Source organism: Sycon ciliatum, chromosome 3 (genome assembly GCF_964019385.1).
Source record: "Sycon ciliatum chromosome 3, ocSycCili1.1, whole genome shotgun sequence".
Lineage (NCBI taxonomy): Eukaryota > Metazoa > Porifera > Calcarea > Leucosolenida > Sycettidae > Sycon > Sycon ciliatum.
The window spans coordinates 39,647,020-39,659,519 of NC_088645.1; the positions used below are offsets into that span (position 1 = coordinate 39,647,020).

General features: G+C 43.5%; 1 protein-coding gene and 2 long non-coding RNA genes across 3 annotated transcripts in view; all 3 read left to right on the forward strand.

The window, feature by feature from the left end:
- The window catches only part of LOC135812756 (uncharacterized), a 12,013-nt gene extending 11,591 nt beyond the window's left edge, over window positions 1-422 (forward strand). The window contains exon 3 of the long non-coding RNA XR_010552955.1: window positions 1-422. This exon is cut by the window's left edge and continues 352 nt beyond it. This is a non-coding gene — a long non-coding RNA (uncharacterized LOC135812756).
- A 2,795-nt stretch (window positions 423-3,217) lies between these two features.
- Window positions 3,218-7,180, forward strand: LOC135812758 (uncharacterized). The gene is made up of 4 exons (XM_065325998.1): window positions 3,218-3,680; window positions 4,324-4,383; window positions 4,627-4,701; window positions 6,040-7,180. Exons 1-4 carry the CDS (start codon window positions 3,329-3,331, stop codon window positions 6,474-6,476), a joined length of 924 nt encoding a protein of 307 aa, XP_065182070.1. The 5' UTR covers window positions 3,218-3,328; the 3' UTR covers window positions 6,477-7,180.
- A 1,730-nt stretch (window positions 7,181-8,910) lies between these two features.
- LOC135812172 (uncharacterized) overlaps window positions 8,911-12,500 on the forward strand; it is a 13,348-nt gene continuing 9,758 nt past the window's right edge. The window contains exons 1-2 of the long non-coding RNA XR_010552770.1: window positions 8,911-9,391; window positions 12,266-12,307. This is a non-coding gene — a long non-coding RNA (uncharacterized LOC135812172). The remainder of the gene's footprint in view (window positions 9,392-12,265; window positions 12,308-12,500) is intronic.

Consider the following 12,500-nt stretch of genomic DNA (forward strand, 5'->3'; position numbering starts at 1 on the left):
CGCCAAAGCTAAGGGACTCATTACCTCATTCAAATGGGGAAACGTTTCGGGTGAATAGAATATCACTTTGTCATTCTCTGAAATATGGGTACATGTATGTCCATGCTTTTTATAAGCCCTTGGAGGATGAAGGCAGTTTCCCAATCATAATGATAAGATAACGGAACACAGTGTATATTACTCGGTTTTAATCTAGTTGGTGCCTTCATCCCATGGCTAATTTCACTGACTGGTAACATGTGAACAGGATGAATTACTATTACTATCATTGTAAGTAGTTCAAAGCTCTTGCACTCATTCCAAAAAAAATATTTTTCCGCAGTATTGCCACTGCATTTCTAAGCTACAGCAGCGTCATGGAAACGAAAAATACCTGTGATGTGACGATTGTGAAATGCGGTGTGGTGAGTGAGTGGACGGAGTGCCGCCCCCCCCCCCCCCCCGAGCATCTTGCGTTGCTACTTACCATGCCCTTCTGTCTGCCGAATTTACACCTGTCTATTAGCAATACTTGCGTACTTCGTATTTGTTAGTATCGCGTCTTTGTCATAAGTTTAGTTTTCACAGTGTATGTCACTTGTTTCTTTTGCTTTGCCCTCATCATCGTGCTTCAACTCTCCCATTGCGCTTACCTTTTTCGGTACAAAGGGTTGTTGTTGTTGTTGTTGTTTGTTCATTTAGAGTCGAAGAACAAACAGGCAAATTTGCCTAATTACATGATATCGACTTAAAAAAAAGTAAATTATCGTGTCCGTTCCCAAAGGGAACTCACGACGGCCGCTAACAGCCGATAAACCCTAGCGGCAGATGCAGCGCCTAACGGTGGGAGTGAGTGGATAAGTCTCACAACAACTGGCACAAGTGCCGACAACGACCCCATTAGCTGCATCCATGTACCCTTGTGCCTGGCCACAAGTTCCCAGTTGACTGTGGGTAGCAGCACGGCTGGAAAACCCGCTCCCAGGCAGGACTTGAACGAGGTACCTCTCATATCTCAATCATAGTCTTTGACCAACCCAATGGGCCTGACATGATATCGACTAAAAAGGAGAATAAAGTATAAAAGGCCAGTGAAGGCACTGATACTGAGTAGAGTGGGTAATACATGTAAAGCATTAAAAGGCAGTTAGGCCAGCAAATGGACTCAGATGGAGAGTCAAGGTTTAATTTATACAAAAGGGAAAGACCAAGGAACCCCAATTCCCGTATGTAACGTGATTGTCGCCTTGGATTGGACCAATGACAGATCAAACAGCGCGGGCTGGAAAACGCGGTCCTGCCTGCTCAAAGTAATAATGGAACTGGATCCACTGCCCGTCGTCACTGCTCCACCTGTTTTCCAGTAGGGCTGTGTCAATAGTAAAAAAAAAAAAAAAAAAAAAAAAAAAAAGGTAAAACCAAAGCAACACATTATTCAGCGCCGGTGTCATGATAATCAGACAATGAACGAGTGGCGATACAAATTACAGCAATGACTACCCAGCGTGAGTGTTTATCTTTCGAGCCAAATTTCTGATCTCCACAGCCTCCCTCAATTTTCTGCTAGCTCTGTCGCCTTCGCGAGCGAGGACTGATACTGCTGTGAAGGCGCTATCTCGCAGCCTCAACTTAAAGTCCAATCCAATTGTAATGATTGAGGCTGCGAAATAGCGCCTTCACAGCAGTATTAGTCCTCGCTCGGGAAGGCGACAGACTTAGCAGGAAATTGAGGGAGGTTGTGGAGATCAGAAATTTGGCTCGAAAGATAAACACTAACGCTGGGTGGTCATTGCTGTAATTTGTATCGCCACTCGTTTATTCTCTGATTATCATGACACCGGCGCTGAAGATTGTGTTGCTTTGGTTTTACCTCAGCTGTAGTCCCCTCCACTGATAGTCGATGTTAGCGCTAGTATTAGCTGAACTCTTTTTCGCGCGGCTTCTCACACCCTTTTGTCGACAGGGGAGTTGTTGGCCTTTATCAATGCTGGTTTGGGAGCTTGTTCATCATTGTGAACCTGATGAAGGCAATTTGCCGAAACGTTGTAATATTGTGGAATGAGTTGAACTTTTGCAGTGTTAATGGAAGAGAGCGTGTGGGCTCTACTACTTAAATATTTGAGTAAGTTCAAGTAATATGTTTAGCATGATGATTCACAATGCCGAGTCAAGCTTCCCTGTCTTGAGAAATAGCTTCCACTTCGGCAATGGAAACGTGTATTGTCTTTAAGTTATTCTTGATGTTGGCGACCCATCTGGTGACAGGGCGTTCTCTGGGCTGCTTGATGTCTTTGGTGTCGATTGAAAGTAGAGCTTTGTAGTATGTTGAGTCACTGTAATTGGTTGCACAGCTTGTATAAGTTTTTGTTCGATTTTTTTGAGGATACACTACGCCAAGAATGGATCGTAGTTTCTGGCGATGCCACGTGTCGAGCCTGTGTATTAATATAGCACCATTATGCGTAAGCAAGGTCCTTTGCATCGTACTCTGGAAACCGGACCTTTGGAGGCTGAATCCAGCATCTAAATGGATTGAGGCTGAATCCAGGAGGAAAATCGGTTACTGCTTGCCTAAAATCCTACATTTTCACCTATGGAATGGAGTGGATTTTCATCGCATCCAACTTATGTTGGGTACATGTATTGGCAGCTCGACAGTCTCAATTCTACCTCAGCACGTATCATCGCAGTTTTGGCAGGACAGGTGGCCTTTGGAATCATCCATATTGTGCTGTGAAGCACGTCTCGTGACCACATTCTACAAGACAGCCTAAGAGGAGCCCTTTCCAGAGCTATATCTCTATCATCGCCACCCGCCAGTCATAGGTCTGCACTGCCGAGGAATGCTCCACACTAGGCTGAACGTAGGTAAGACAAGTGTTGACATTTCGTGTTGCCATGCAGCAGATGGGGTCCAAGCGCGCTCCAGAAAGGGGTATCTGAAGAAGAAAATATGTAATAGTAGTGGTCCACGTGTCAGCACGTTTCGTTGCATTCTTCGCCCAGGGCTGCTGTCAGGACATCTAGCACAGCCAGATTTCTTCCATGCACAAGTCAGTATTAGTCTCTCTGACGAACAGGTTCGAGGTGGCAAATGGTATCATACATGACTTCTTTGTGGCTGTTCATATAGTCATGTACATGTATGCGGCTCCGCGACAGTGGGTCCACTCAAAGTGAAGTGGGGTGATCTTACACACAGCTAGTACTAACGCCAAGTACTATTATAACATGCAAAGCATACTTCACAACGAGAAGCAGAGAAGTGTCTGGAAGGGATATGTTTCTTTCTATACTATAAGGTGGTTGTATTAGACAAAGAAAGGAGGTCGCACTCGAATGCCACGTAATGGGTTGTTTTGGATCGAAAGACGCAATGCTGAACGCTTTGGAGCCCCCACAAGGGTCTCGCCTGCGTGGTAATTCCTTCGGACTGCGGCAATGGGATCCCACAGAATATCGAGGAGGAAGGCAATCCTTTCCAGAAAGTCTGTCGGCTGGTTCAAATGAACGGTCTTATCCAGACAGCGGGCCGGCGCACGCAAGTGCCCTTGCTTCGCCAGAAAAGGAAGCACGTTCGCTGGACGGAAAAGGAATCCAAGATAAGTCTTCAGGATATACGCATGAAGGATTGAGTGCAATCCCCGGCAGTTTGGTGAATATCATGGTACCAAATCCAAGACACAAGTGCTATTTAGTACGTAAGTATAAGGTCATGGTTGAGGGAATGAACGAATGGAGTCTGTAATATTCACACAATCATGAAAAATTCATGTACATGTAAGTTTTATTTCGATACAGTGCATTCGTCGCCCACGTACCGGTTGCAAGTTCCGCACCAAAAGGAATTCTACAGAATTGCCAAGCCCAAGTTGGCCAGTTTCTGACAGAGTGTTGCAACGTATCGGCACTTGGCCTTCGTTTTCCACTTGTCAGTATAGAAACAGCTTAGAAGGAGGACATCTACTTCAAAGAAACTGACCGTCAAATGTACAATTTGCAAAGTGTTTACTCATTGAGCTGATTGGATATCTGCAGTATTTTCACCGTGTCCCTTTATTGAGGCCATGATTCAATATCTCGTATAAGATACACAACCGGTCACCTGATTTTCATCAGTTGGTTCTTTGGTTCTTAGCAGAGTCTACACACAACAAGAGACCCTTTTTTCGCATAATATGCTCAAGAGCCTTCCTTGCCGTGTATTGTAAATGTTTGTCTTGAACAGCTTGTTATGTTGAAGATCGAAGCAAAAACGGTGTCATAAGTGTCACAACTCCCAAGATCTACTTACTTTGAAGATTGCTTGTGACTTCTTCCTGTTACATGCGGCAACTATAATAGGTACAAAAGACGTTCCGGATGCCGATAAAGCCAAAGACGAAACCCTGACGGTCCCAAAAGGTAAGATAGGACACCTTTGTACGTATCCATACATCTTCACTCTCCAAACGGTCTCTGGGCTGCACTAATCACTAAAAGAGAAAGAGATATTAAATGATTCGAATTTTCGGGCAAAGCCCATCTTCAGGTACATAATATAATTATATACGATACAACAGTTAGGAGGGTTTCATTTTCAGATCTTGGGCTTTGTCGACCATAACATTCCTAGCCAATTATTCGTTGTGACTTTTCCTGTTACAGGCGGAAACTATGTAGGTGCAAAAGACGTTCCGGACGCCGATAAATCCAAAGACGAACTCCTGATTGTCACAAAAGGTAAGGTTTCACACCTTTGGACATAATGGATACTCAATCTGTGCACAGAACTGTGATCATCAGCGCAGCGCAGAGGAAATAAGGCCGATCCCGATGGCAATGAAAAATAAAATTTCCAAAGCCAGATTTAAACCAGGCCCGATCGTACCTTGCCAGAGTGCTCAAACTGATAAGTCAGTGAGCTCTGCATAACGCAAACAGCAAAGGCACTACCCCACGCAAGAGTGCTCAACTGCAACTTGTGCAGGAGTGAAATTCGCTCCTGCACTTGTAGCAGGTGAGCACTCTTGTGTGGGGTAGTACTTTGCACAACGCAACGATTTCGCTTCTGCTGTTGCAGCAGTTGAGCACTCTTGTGTGGGGTAGTACTTTGCACAACGCAACGATTTCGCTTCTGCTGTTGCAGCAGTTGAGCACTGTTGTGTGGGGCAGTGCCTTTGCTGTTTGCGTTATACATATTCGATATACCAGTTATGAGGGTTTTCATTCCAGATCTTGGGCTTTGCAGACCAAAATGTACCTAGCCAGTTATTCGTTCAGTGCGCATGCGGGGCATTCTACTGTTATGTTGAGGGTCTGCGGTAGACCAAGCAGATTAGAAAGAATAATGGAGATGACTTGCCACATAATCATTATGCCTATACCTGCTCTCGACTGTCCTGTTTAGTAGCAAAAAGTTGCGTTCTTAGAAACGGTATGAGAATTATTAACTGTGCATCATGTCCACCCATACGAGGCAACATAGGAAGTACGTAATCCAAATTTTCGTGACGTAACTTGGATTGTTTTGTTTTTGTTAACATAGTATTATGTTTACTAGTATATGCGAAGTGTATAGAAGGAATGCATGTATTGCGATAGTGCGGGTTCGAACCCTATGATTTGAATGGAAAATTAATTTCACGGCTGAGCATAGCGAAAGATTGCAAAAAAGTATTTAACACTCACAGATAATCTTTTTCACTGCACAACTCCATTGAACCTGCCATCGTGGTCTTTTGTTGTTAGGTACCCCCTCCCATACCTTATCCAACCTTTTCCAAGTTGGCCTGCATGCATCATCGTACTCACATTTTGTCTCCTTTAGTCCCCTTTTGTTCAGTTGGCCTCGGTAGCTTCTAGCGCGCCCATATTTGCCATAGCTACCCAGGCTCGTTATCGTGCCGCTCTCACTCACTCTCTCTCTCTCTCTTCCACAATGTAGTCGTTTCATTCGTCTTTGTCTCCGTCTCGTCGCCTATTAGTATCCTTCTAACTACCCGTTCTAGTTGTCCGTTGTGTCTGGTGACTCTTTTGTCGAACTCAACGTACTGTATACCCTGTGTGTGTGTGTTTCAGAGCCACCACAAAAAGCAGCCTTGTTCCAAATGTACACTCTGAGTACGAACAAGAACGTGGTCGCCTTCCAAGTAGCCAAACCCTCTTCAGAAGCGAATCCCACTAGCAATCCTGCACTCTATCCAGAATATCTGGGTACTTCGGTCAAGGCGAGCACAACACCCAGCGATAGTGTTTTGTGGGAGATTCTGCCAGGCATTGTACAAGTTGCGACCCCTATAGCTGCGCTACAGGAGGCATCAAGTCACTTCGTACAATCCCAAAGTGACAATAAGAACGCAATCTACCTACGGTCAGCAATTACACCAGGACTCTATTTGCAAGAGCAGCAGAGCATGAGTGCTCAGGGTGAGTTCCCAGTACGGTTCGCTACCCAGGACCAATATTCTATGACGACACAGTTTCATCTTGAGAGCGCGCAGAAGGATGCAATGTAAATCCAGAGGTTCAAAGATACCATTATGAACGAACATCTGATTCTTAGAAATGTTGGACTCCGATTACATGTACACATGAAATTTGCTTATCACAAAATTTTCAAATCGAATTTGTCTATCAACTGTCTAATATTCTTGATGTGTTCAGCTACTTTTGTCATAGTTTGCTAAATTCAAAGTTGTAAACCTGTGTAGGGCATGAGAATAGTATGATCAAATTTCGCTTTTATTGTGAATTTTAGTAACATGCTATAAAGTGTCCCAATGATCTGTTAGATCTCTCCTACCACTCCTACATCCCTGCTACTCCTACCCGTGAGTAGTAAGACTGGATAAGGGGTGGCCCAACTTAGCTTGTTAGGAATGGTATGAACCATCAGGTATCTTGTCTTCCAAATTACATGTAGTTATAACTAAGCAGATATCATAATCAATAACCTTCCATATTTCCCAAATTTTCTGATCATTGCCCTTTTTGTGCAACTGCTTTACAACACTTATTTTTCGCCTGTCTCTTTGGGCTCCCGATTTCTTTTGATTCATTGCGCATTTGCTTCATTATGTCTCTGGTTAGACCTGTTCTTTGGAACAGATCTAACTAATAAAGCCAAAGATATATAAAAGTTTAAACATTTGCCTTTTTTCCCAAAAATCTATACAAAGACGTTTGTTAATTAAGGCATTTCTTCCATCCTTTGGATGACGTCGAACACAAAATGATGTGAAAAGTCAACCCTCGCGATTGGCAGTGGATAATGCTACTTGGCATCAAAAAGGCTCATCTATGCATGCATGCACCCAACGGGTGCCTTCAGGAAAAACATCACAATTGTACAAGTCGGCCACACTTGCAGAGGCGGAGGCCAATATTTACATAATTATTTTGCATGGTGCCTTTTCTTCACGAAAGTTGTTTTGTATGGCCTTTCGGATCTCAAACCTTGCTCCCACAAAGCATCTTGTACTAGCACAAACATTACTAGTGAACAAAGAGATTTGCTCACATTCAACAGAAGTGAATCATGTACCATGTCACGTACCTGTTATGTAACATGCAGCCACTAGGCTACGGGATACAGAACGCGGAGAAGATACATGTACAACGTCCAATACCCAAGTCAAGGGAACGGCTGCACAGTGGACTGATGATGGTAAAACAGCCGGACTCACATCAAAAGTGACATGCACACGCACATACTCCTGTCAAGTGTGCCCCTGAGGCGTAGGAGCGAGAAGGTTTTGATAATGCCACGTGCTGGCACGAGCACACCTGCATCTGGGTAAAAATAACTCCATAGGATAGATTGTCTGAGAGAAGCCTGGATAACAAGTCTGACCTTTTTATTGTGCTCTTTGAAAATAGGGTAGCATGGAGTACACTGAACACCATGCTACACTGCCAGCATGACGGGCTGGGGAGAAGAAAATCAGTGAAGACCAAGGCCGTCAGGCTTCTCCAATCCCTACAGCGAGAAACACACACATGAACCTTGTAGTCATAACTGCTCAGCAACATACCTGGCTTGCTCTACCAAACAGTTGCGATCAGTACGATTCCTAGGACCAGACAAATACACCTGAAGCGACTGCATACAATATTTCGTCAGACAGCGAGGAAAGGGAGAGGGAGCACACTCTTGTCAAATTCTGACGAAAACGGTCCCTATTCTCACATGCGCAACACCAGAAGTGCAATCCTAGAATTATGCTTCAACATCGCCTTTTGATAATTGGTGGTAACTGTATCCGTCATACCAAACTGGCTTTGATTAGAAATTGCCAGTACGTCCAGCTAGCAATCAGACCATCCGAAGCTGAATCTTGGACCAGAGTGAGTATACTACCCTCGCAATCCATTTCTCTCAGTCGGGATAGTCGATGTTCACAGCACAGAATCAGTATTCAACAGCTAGATAGTTCCACGTCTACCAGAATCTAGTATCATCGAAATAACTTGACAAGATAGCTGACAAAGCGGGAGCCTTCTTCATAATGATGTACTTCAACGTACATTTGCCGCTAAAATGTGTCCCGTGATTCAATCTTCTATGCTGACAAACGTTGAAATGTTATTATGTAGTATTACGACCCGGATGGTGAGAAAGCTGTCTGAGGTCCTGAAATGGTCATCCATTCTCGACATTTTCTTGTATAATAGCAGAGCACACGCGACCAGATGTGGAAAGAAGGAACATCTCCAGAGCCGATGTCGTCCGTTGCATTCCATACCAAATATCCCGCAGTCATATGCAAGTTAGTCCTTCAAACGGCACAGTTCTCACATACTTTCACGCTTGCTTGTCATGACGCCATGGGTCAGCTTTTACCCCGTGATTCCAGTCTACAGACCGTCCCATGATCTTGCACACAACTGCTGTGTTGCCAGGTACACATTTGCGAGAAATGTACACAAGAAGAGGTGACGAAAGGAACACCTAGAGAGAGAAAGTATATTTTTCATTCTCCCCCTACACTTCTGTCAAGTGTGATTGAGAGAAGGAAAATCGCACTGTCTTTCGCAGCGATGGGTTGTTTTGGATCCAAAGGCGCCATTTCCAATTCCTCGCAGGAACTTCAGGAACCTCAATTTCCGAGGAGAACTTTCCGCCTCCGGCCGTGGGACCCTACACAACTCCGAAGAATGAAATCTCATCCAGACCACTCGGCTCTGCCACAGGAATTATCCTATCCAGACAGCGGATTAGCTGTTAGATTGGAGCCTTCGACGGACACAGAAAACGTCCCCAGAAAGCGACCATTTCTTGCTGGCAGGTTTTCTCGTGGACTCCGAGATGAATCTAAGACTGGTCACACCCCGAGTGATCATACACCTAAACATCGAGACTGCCACGGCGAATCTGGCGAGACTGTATTGTTGAAGGTACCAAATGCGGGCAAGGACTGTTTTGTTGTCCGTAAGTATATGTTATGCGTATGTTATTTTGAGATAATCAGGTGAACCAATCCCTAAATCTTTATGTTCCCATAAATAATGAAGTGTTTAGGGAGCTACGAGCGCCAGCCATTCGTTTTCCGCGAAATTCGTTATCCATTCCGCATATATTTATCAACTCGTTGACCATTGGTAAGCGAAGGAAGGGAATGCACCTCTATAGTTTCCATAGTCGGTATACCGTAGCTGTAGCACTTTAATTGCAAGCAATAGTGCCACGTCTGAGATGGATAGACGTCGTCGAGAAAAACTTACAATGCGTTAATCTCTCGCTTCTGGATGCTGTGCAATCTGCTTCTGATAGAGCTGCTTGGCTCAAAATTGTCAACAGAGGCGTTGACCTCATGCAATGAGTGATATGCGAACTGTCGTTATTATTATAAATAATAATGCCCTAAAATGCATACCAACAGGAGTTCAGGTCTTGGCTACAGCGGGTTGTAAAAAGCGTAGAGGAAATCGGAATAGTGTAATGCATTCTTCGCTTCTCCATTTTCTTTATTATTTACGAGTTGGGTACTATGTGAACAGAGTAAAAAAAGAATAATAAAAAACAAGCTCAGTAAACGTCTCCAAATAATCCCCATCACGGGATTTCCATATCTTCCCGTGCAAAGCGAAACAAGACTATTTCCTCCTCTCTGTACGAAAACAGGTGGACACCAGTCTCGAAATAACCCACCAGCCAAATTGGAGGGGAGATGTTACCAAAACATACTCGTCTGGTTTTGTACTCGTTTGACTTTCGATCACGCTGGTGTACTTCATTTCTCTCTAAAAGGAGTGGAAGTGGAAGCAAACTTGAACAGATAGACATACTCACATTTGAACCCCCCCCTCTCCCCCCCCTTCACCCCACTCCTAACCTCACAGCATGCATAACCACAAGGCCAAAAAGGATATGGGATAAATCGTGGATTTTGATAACGAATCGATACTGGCTTCCAGGGCAAATCATAAACCATGGGAAAAGGCCAGAAACCTGGCCGAAATACTAACTCCTTAAAGGTTAGTCCAATTGTTCCGAAACCTTCACAGAACAAGCTGCCGTGCCCTAACAAACCATTTTATGTATTTTGTTGTCCAGATTTCCCTTATCTTCATACTTTTTAAGACACAAACTTGATTGCTAATCTTTTTGAAACCGACTGTAGTTTCAGCCATTTCCAGACATCAGTCAGTAATACTAAGCACACCATCGCGATCAGCAGAAGCTTTCCTGTTCTCAATATCTTCCTTTATATTCTCGTCCTCGTTCCTCGAATATTAAAAATCAAAAGAAAGGACTTATATGCCATCACCAATCTTCTGCCCCTGATTCGCACAAACCGAGCTAAGATCGAAAGCGAGAAAAGAGACTCGCACATAATTATAATGAAATATGGATGCAGCAAATACAATTTTCGGTCTTTGACCACTTTGGTGGTGGGTATGATCTACTCACCTCAAACCGCTTTAGGACTTCTTGATCTTTGGGTGTGTTGGCGTCCTAGAGGATGCGGAAAATGCGGTCTCCAGCCAAAGTCTCACGCCAACCGCGAATCTTTAAAAAAACATATTTAGCTCATGGTTAGATCAAACCTTCACCTCATTGGAGCTGTCTGTACCTGAACATTCCACTTTGGAAGGCTGTTGGCTTGCGGTTCGTAGATCTGTTGGAACTAGGTGTCAGGTTGTCGAATGTTTCAATACCTTGTCAGTTTTGTGCCGTATTGTCGAACTATGTGACTTTATATTATCTCGTTATCTTGGTGGACTTTTAGTCTAAAAACGTATAGGTCTAGATTAAACCCGGATGGAAAGGCAAGGATTATAATTAAAAAAGCGGACCATAAGTTTATAACTCGGATGTTGAGCCATAAATAAATGCAGAAAGGAAAAGGACATATGGGTACGAGTTAAGAGTAACTCTCCATCACTGTAACTGGATATAGTATCCAGTTACAGTGATAGAGAGTTACTCTTAACTCGTATCCATTATGTCCTTTTCCTTTCTATATAAGTTTATAAGTTATCCGATTTGTCCAACACTAACGGCTACAAGCAGAATACTGTCGAGTCAAAAAATTTGCAACAATTAGCACAAAAATTGACTGATGAGATACTGACATTCAACGACCTTATGCTTAGCTTTCGTCTAGAGTGCGCTCGCCTTCCCCTTTCTTACGTTATTTTACAACTTAGAACCTTCCGATTCGGAAGGCTGCTGGTTTGAGCATCTAGACGTGATGCAGCTAAGCCTCAGGTCGTTGAATGTCAGGACCTACTCAGTCAGTTTTTGGGCTAATTGATGCACATGTTTGACTCAACAGTATTCTGGTTATAACCGTTAGTGTTGGACAAAACGGATAACTTATAGTTCCCTTTCTCTTTTCATATTACAATTGGCTCAACATTCGAGTTTTTATTAATGCGAGGAGGTTCGCAATCTGAACGTTCTACTTTTCATTCTAATGAGAGGATTAAGTTAAAATCAAACAGGTCCTTTTTCTTTACATAATGAACATGTATGTGATAATATAGGAACGATGCAAAAGTTGAATAACAATTCCCTATAACTAGGTTTAGCTCCCTCCGCCCCCTCCCCCCTCCCCCCCCCCCGATCAGGACATAGGGAGAACATGCTGCATGAAACCTTTTAGAACACTCAGAAAATGAAAAGTCCTTCTTCACGAGGCAAGATGAACGCTAAAGATAGTACAATATTGAATGATAAAGAAACAAGAATCAAGTGCTGAATGAAGTGTGAAGAATACTAGTGACAAAAAGTGCCTTCAAGTCCTGTTCTTATTGTAACTGTTTCCACGTCTTTTTGTTGTTTGTTGTAACTTACCAGGCGCAGGGGATGGATCAAACAGGCTTTTGGTCAAGAGCGGAGGTAATGTCTCTTCTTCGTTCATTAATAATTTATTATTGATCATGTTCGAGAAACCCAAAATTTGATCAAACCTTTCAGCAGAGAGTTTCTTTACGGTTAAGACAGACCGTGCAATGCTACGTTTTGAAGGAAACCTTGAAATTTTTATATCCCTCAAAATCGCCCAAAGATCAGGTGATACATTTTCCCGCAT